The sequence below is a fragment of the Octodon degus genome, unplaced genomic scaffold, assembly GCF_000260255.1.
Source record: "Octodon degus isolate 3935 unplaced genomic scaffold, OctDeg1.0 scaffold00131, whole genome shotgun sequence".
Classification (NCBI taxonomy): domain Eukaryota; kingdom Metazoa; phylum Chordata; class Mammalia; order Rodentia; family Octodontidae; genus Octodon; species Octodon degus.
This window is the reverse complement of record NW_004524707.1, coordinates 2,347,038-2,353,923: the sequence shown is the minus strand read 5'-3', so window position 1 is coordinate 2,353,923 and position 6,886 is coordinate 2,347,038. Positions and strand designations below refer to the sequence as shown.

The following is a 6,886-nucleotide window of genomic DNA, read 5'->3' as shown; positions in this document are numbered from 1 at the left end:
ATGTTCAGGGCCTGTGAGATAGCTCAGCGGTCTAAAGCACCTGCTTAGGCAAGCTTAGACAAAGCGCAGGGCCCGTGGTTTGATCCCCAGTACCACATGCCACACCAACTCTGCCCCCAGGGTGGGTTGAGCCTGCCACAAAAAAATAATAAATTAAATAAAATAAATATGTTCATTAAAAAATGTTGTATACAAAATTGAGAGAAATGGGAAGCCATCATGGGCCACCAAGGGGTTAAAAAGTCTTTCTAGGCACAAGTCCTGTTAACCCTATGAAGGACACGAGATGACAAGTGAATAGATAACACGAAGTCATGAGCAGACTCCATGGCACTCCTCAGCACATTTATGATGAGACTTTCTCCATATTCATAAAGAACAGCTCAACAAGAGAGATTAAATTCAAAGCTTACCATGTTTGTAGAAAAAAATACTTGTTCATGTCAAAAAAAATTAATGTTGGGGGGGGTATGCTGAAAACCACTGGAAAATAATTAGCAGGTGCAGTGAACTTTGCTCTACCTTTTGCTTCCAGGTGTTCAGGCATTAGTGGTGAGTCCTAGATCTGATTCCATCCTCCTAAAAGCCCCTGAGGTCATTGGCTTTGGCAGGGAACTTGCAGTGACTGGCAAAGGACCAAACTGTGGGTGAAAGATCTGACTCTGAGTGGAGAGCCCTGCAAAAACTAGAAGCTACCTACTTCACGGCCAACAAAAGAGCACTGTACACGTGGCTCTTCAAGTTCAAAATAGACCAAGACATTTCCCACATCCTCAGAGCCAGCTACCCATATGGTATCAAAAACTCAGGATCGTTTTTCATGAAGAAAGGCGAGAACCAGCATGCTCTGGCCACTCGCAAGCTCCAGAGCACACTGTGGATGTTCTGCAGCCTGTGTGACCCTTGCAGAAGCTGGCTGCAGAGGAGGGGTGTCAGATGGGAAAAGAAAGACTCCCCAAGTCCAGATCCACACAAGTCCACTGAAGGAGGCAGCAGAGGGCCTAGACTTCTCCCCACCAACCCCCCTTTCTTCTTAGATACAATACCAAGTGTTCCACAGGATAAAGCAAAGACAAGATGGAAGAAAGCCAAGTGAGTGAAACACACATTAAAGAGACAAAGGTGAAGGACATATGGGTCATGATGTCTCTCTCCACTCATCACCATAAACCAAGTATTAGTGAGTTCAGACACCAGGGAACAGAGAGAAGAGCAACTGCATATGGGCAGCACATATCCTTTCCTTCCTCCTCCATCCTGCTCCCTCTGGGTATCAGTGCTAAAATATCCAACTGGTCTGCTTGCTCCTGGGTAAAGAAATGTTTTAAACTGGACAGGACCTAGTTGGTCTACGCACACAGCACCTCATACTCTGTGGTAAGGTTCATGGTGAGTTGTTGAGGGTAGGGGGTTGGTGGGGGTAAGTGACTCCTTGGTGATTAGTAGCAAGGACAGGAGGGACACACACGGTTACACCACCGGGATGCTGACTTGGGTCTTCGGCTGGTCGGCCCCATCTTGCATGTCCAGGGCATGGAGAGGGCTGAGGGGCTTGAGGGGCCGGCTCCCAACACTGTAATTTCTTGGACGCCTTATTGTATTCGAACTGGACAGAGGTGTAAAGCTGTTCCTTCTCATCCTTATAGGGGTTTGGTTCTTGGGGAAGTTGTTCTGATTGGAAATGGAGGGACACCACACACACATGAAAACTGTGCCAAAAGCTCGCTTGTTAAGTTAAACAATGCTTGTGACCACAACAGCTTCCTTCCTCCTGCTCTCTACACATAGATAGGGCTGAGCTCCTCATCCCCGGGGGCTAAGACAGATGTAACAGGCTGGGACCCTCATGAGTGTAACACTCCAGAGCAGAAATGGGGCCCACAGGAAAGGGCTCCACTCTGGAGGCCCACACAGGTTACCAGGGACAGCCCAAGGCATCACCTGTCCTGGCAGGCTCATCTGGACCTTATGGATGAGAAGGAACCTGCGTTTCCCTTCTGCCCAACACTGTTCATATTTAACTGAATTTCCAGGAGCCACCTAAGGTTAATGTTCATTAAAGAAACACTAACTTAAAAAACTAATAATTTTCTCATCTTTTCCTCTTACAAGCAAGCAGACTATCAAGTCCACGAGTCCTAGATTTGTATTCCTTTCATACATAAAAGAAGCCTCAGGGGCCGGGGAGATGGCTCAGTAGAATAAGTGCTTCCCTGGCAAGTGCAAGGGCCCTAGTTCTAGTTCTCGGTTCCGCCAAAGAAAAAAAGAAGCCTCAGGTCTCCTGAGGCCAGAGGCCTCACAGACTCAAGGAAGAAAGCAGCCATTTTGGCCTGTTGGCAAACACTTACAGCTGGCTTATCACGGTGAGTGTTCACAGCTTCCACGTTGAGGTTAATTGTTTCCACTTTGCACCCTGAACAAACAGAAGAAAGAGAAGCCTTCAGGACAAGCTCATCGAAGAGAGTTCCTTGGTTTCAGTAGGGGAAGCCTACCATTAGGATGTGTATGTACTCCCAACTACACACACATATACATGTATCTCCTTCAAAGTGCAAGACACTAATGGCAAATCCATGGTTTCCAGGGGTTACGAAATCAAGCTTCTAGAAAACTCTGGGACATTCTGACCTTCCTCTGTCCCAACCACCTGGCAGCCCCTGAGCTCATAGTTACCATAGGCCACAGGAGTAAGTTTAAAGATGGTATGGAGAGGGCACCTCAAGTACGGCAGCTCATCTGAAAGAGAAGGACCAGGTAAGGGAGCTATCTCTGGATTAGAGTACAATTAATCCAGAAGAGAGTTGGAGGTTCTTATGAGCAGTTTCTTTACCCTGACTACCATCTAGCATTGCACAGCTCCTGTCCTGAGCCCCAGACAACTGTCAAGCCACTGAGCAGGAAAGAAATGAAAACATTACAGACCTTTCCCTAAAGGCAAAACAGGAGTAAGTGCTAGAGCCAGGGCCCCATGGGAGGGAGGACCGTAGCCCACCCGAGTACTCAAGGACCAGTCCTTCTGCAGGCTGCTGGCAACTAAGGAGATGGAAAGGGGAAGGAGAGGAGAAGGCAGTAGCATACTTCCTTACTGCTTTTACTGGGAAGCAACTGCCTTACCCCAAGCCAGAGGAGGAAGATGATTCTAAAAAGCCACCTCCCCAGTCACCAGTGTGACAAGCTGTGACTATTCACCACTTTGCTGGTGCTATCAGGAGTGCCAGCTAAAGCTGATCCTTTCCCAGCAGGATCAAGCAGCGCCGTCCACTGTGGCCTGCGTTGCAGGACAGTGAATTCAGCAAGTAGTTGCCACCATGGCTGCTGCTGATTTACTCTAACTGGAGCAGCAGAGGGGGAGGTCCACCTGCCAGAATTCGTGGTGCTACACATCCAGATCACAAGCATGTGTCCCTCAGCCCTTCCCACAGTACCTGCACCCTTATCCAAGAAGTAGGCCAGAAGGCAGCGCATGACAGCTTGGTGGGAGATAACAAGGACATTGCCCTGCCGCTCCAGCTCCATGATGACAGGCTCCAGCCGCTGCACCAGGTCCTGGTATGACTGTTGGGGGAAGCAGGGCAGGCTAGGAGGAGGCCAGGCACTCCTCCAAGCTGCTAGCCTAGTGGGGAGCTGAGTCCCAGAGTCAAGAGGCCACTTCTTTGCCAGCTGGCTTTCCTCCTGGAGGTTCAGCGACTCTGTGTCACCTACCAACTGCCCTAATTGTGGTACCCTAAGAACACTGAGATTTCAAGACCAAGCAAGCCAAGGGTCAAGAAAAGGAAGTCTGAATTCAACTAACACTGTTTTCACTGGGGGCAGGGGGTTCTGACAGATTAATAGAACATAAGGTCACAACAGATGTCCAAAACTTCCTGGACCTCAGCCATCCTGTTTTATTTAATTTTACCTTGAACCTGCAATACCTGCTTGGGTGAGGATGAGACTGAGGAAGCCAAATACAAAAAAAGCAGTAAAAAGATCATTCTGATCCCACAACATTCTCAACACATAGATCTCTATCTCCCTTTTCGTGAGAGAGCTTACCAAATAAATAAGACCTGATCTAACCACCTTTGCAGAAGTAAAAACAGCATGATTCAAAGGTAGGAAGATCAATGATCCCTAGATCAGCCTTTCTACACCCACCCCCAGAATCACATCACTCCATCAAAATAAAGCGAACCCCCACCCCAGCAAAGGAATGGGTATTCACGTGAAGGAAGACAGACCTCCCCACCAGGATATCGATACAGGTACTTGTCTTGATCTCGAAGTGCAAACTCCTCTGGATACTGCTTCTCAATCTCTGCGTACGTCATCTCCTCACACACTCCCTGCAAGGAGCCACACTGGCTTCAGGGGGGTAGACTGGCCCACCTGGCCCACCCCAACAGCAGATGGGGAACACTATTGTCCTACTACATGCCACACCCAATGCTGGGTCCCTTCATGTTCTGTGGACGACCATGGCTAGGGTGTCTCACAGAGGCTGCAGAGGCAGCTTTCCTAGCTGAAGCTGCCATTTCTCTTCTAAACTGTGGAGAGCTTGAAGGCCAAGAAGCATTAGCAGCATAAGAGAAGCAGGAATCAGTGACAAGGGAAACTAAAGAGATCTTGTAGGAGCAATAAAGGGGTAGAGAGCAAGAAAGGAAAACGAAACATCTGCTTTGTTCTCAGGGATAGAGAAGAGAATTTAGGAAAGGACTTTTCCAGAGTAGCTGGCCAAATGATCTCAGCAGAAGTTAAAGAACTGAGTAATTAGCTATTTGTTTTTCCCATAAGGAAAATAACACAAAAGAACAAACAAGTCCTTGTTAGCCCTATTCTCCCCAGGTGCCAGAGTGGCTGGGTTAGAAGTGGACTTGGGTCTCACCCCTGGCACAGGCAGGAAGTCCTGGCTGTGGGTGAAACTGACCCTACTTCTTCTCTCAACTCCCAAAATGACCACAGGTTTGGTGTCCTTCCAGATAGTTCTCTAGATAAAGCTGTCCAACTCATGATTTTTGAGTTTCTGCCTGATCCGAGTCTCCTACTCACAGCATCAATCTCATTCAGAATTTTCCACTGCTCATAGGTCACTCCAAGAGACTCAGCAGTCTGGATTGTCCTCTTCAACTGGCTTGTCCATACTTTGAGGTCCACTATTTCTTGTTCCTCCAGAAACTTCCTTAGGGCCTGGGCAAACTGGGGTTTGAAAATAAAAATTAAACACACACACACAGAGCTAACTCAGACACTACAATGGGCAATCTGTTTAGCCATGATGAAAATATAAACCCTAGAGGAAGTGAACAGGAACTGGAGTGCCTTTTACTACGGCACGAACACAGGCTGTGTCCAATATATGATGGCTGGATGATCACAACAAAAATGCATCCAAGTTATCCACATTTTAAATGAGGTAGAGACCCTGAGCAAGAAAACACTTAGCACTTGCCTGTCCGAAACTATAACCTAAGCCCCAGTGGGATTTAAGAAGGGAATAAAATAGATGACCTCCACCATGCCCTTCTACCTCTAAGCCTAAGAAAGCCAGCCTGCTGGCCAACTACTCACCTGTTTTCCTCGTGGTGAGAGGCCAGAGTCGCCCCCTATCTTGCCCAAAAGATTGAATTCACTCTCCCCATGCCGGCAAAGGTAAATGGTGCGAGGGTGGACGTGGATATTCATGAGGTAGTAGACAATCTTGCTCTGGATGTAGTCCTGGACTCTGTTAACTAAAAACCGCTGGCCCACATTTATTACTTTGATGAAAGAAAGATCCCTAGGACAGGGTAGAAAAAGAAATTCCAAGGTAAGGAAATTTGAGACTAAGAGTAAGGGGAAGAGGGTTTCCATAGTGACTTACAGGCCCCCAGCAACTGTCCATCCTCCACCCTGTCATCCCCATATTTACAGAACCAAATAGCAGGATTACTCAAACCAAGAGGAGGTACAATTTCCTGAACTTCCAGTTGGTCCTAGCAGTCCTCCAGCGCCTGCACAGTATGTGCCAGGAAGAACGCAGGCTAAGCAGGCTTCCCCTCAGTCCATCTAGGTTCCTGATGCCAAGCTCTTCCCAAGCCCGAAATTGGATGAGACACATAGGCACCCTCTGAGGGTCAAGACTTGGGTAGAATACAGCATCACCAAGGAAAAGAGGAGAAGGCAGCAGAGCCATAGACCAGATGTAACACACCCCCTACAGCTACCTAATCAGGCAGACAGCACTTGCCTGTCCAAAACTACAGCCTAAGCCCCAGTGGGATTTAAGAAGGGGATAAATAGATGACCTCCACTATGCCCTTCTACCTCTAAGCCTTAGAAACACTTTTGGAAACTGCTTTGTGGCCATTATAGGATTTTTCTCGGTACAAAAGTATAGATTATTTTCAGGAGGAAGATAGAACAATACAAATCGTATATCACCCCACTACCAGAAGAAAAATCTATAAACACATACTACAATCATATATACAGATACTCTTCTAGAATGCTCTTCACGTAGGACTTAAGAATATCCTGTTATACCACATCTAGGGCAGTGGTTTTACAACCTTGTATTAAGTGAATGCCTCCAAATACTAGACCTCTGGACACCCATCTGAAGAAAATGAAAGGTTCAAGATGACAAGCAGGGCACTGCTGCGACCTCAGTTTGCTGCATACCCTGGCCTCACCGCCGGCTCTACGGCCCAGCTGTGCTTGTATCCGAGTAGAACCGTTCATTACCCTGAAGCCTGCCGTTCCATGGGGGCAGGGCCCATAGGGTTCCATGTGTACACTTCCATGAGCACAGGCTTGCCGTTTTGCTACAGCTCTTACACATCACACATGGCAAGTTGATCTATACTGCACAGCACATGGCACACTGTGTTTTATACACGGCCGACTGACACTACCAAAGTAATAC

At 47.6% G+C, this 6,886-nt stretch overlaps 1 protein-coding gene across 7 annotated transcripts in view; it reads right to left on the bottom strand.

The window, feature by feature from the left end:
* Positions 1 to 6,886, bottom strand: part of Pfkfb2 (6-phosphofructo-2-kinase/fructose-2,6-biphosphatase 2) — a 23,966-nt gene that overhangs the window by 6,204 nt on the left and 10,876 nt on the right. For 4 of the 7 annotated variants that reach the window (XR_002818070.1, XM_023701210.1, XM_023701209.1 and 1 more), the window contains exons 9-15: positions 5,551 to 5,758; positions 5,032 to 5,178; positions 4,224 to 4,328; positions 3,426 to 3,555; positions 2,674 to 2,736; positions 2,349 to 2,413; positions 1,492 to 1,671 (exon numbers count right to left, since the gene is read on the bottom strand). Coding sequence is in view for 6 of the 7 variants with exons in the window: in XM_023701210.1 (XP_023556978.1) it covers positions 1,492 to 1,671; positions 2,349 to 2,413; positions 2,674 to 2,736; positions 3,426 to 3,555; positions 4,224 to 4,328; positions 5,032 to 5,178; positions 5,551 to 5,758 (898 nt within the window). In the remaining variant the exon portion in view is untranslated. Of the gene's footprint in view, positions 1 to 125; positions 1,672 to 2,348; positions 2,414 to 2,673; positions 2,737 to 3,425; positions 3,556 to 4,223; positions 4,329 to 5,031; positions 5,179 to 5,550; positions 5,759 to 6,886 lie in introns of those variants that run through there. The other 3 variants (XM_004641151.2, XM_023701212.1, XM_023701213.1) reach the window with 3 other exon arrangements.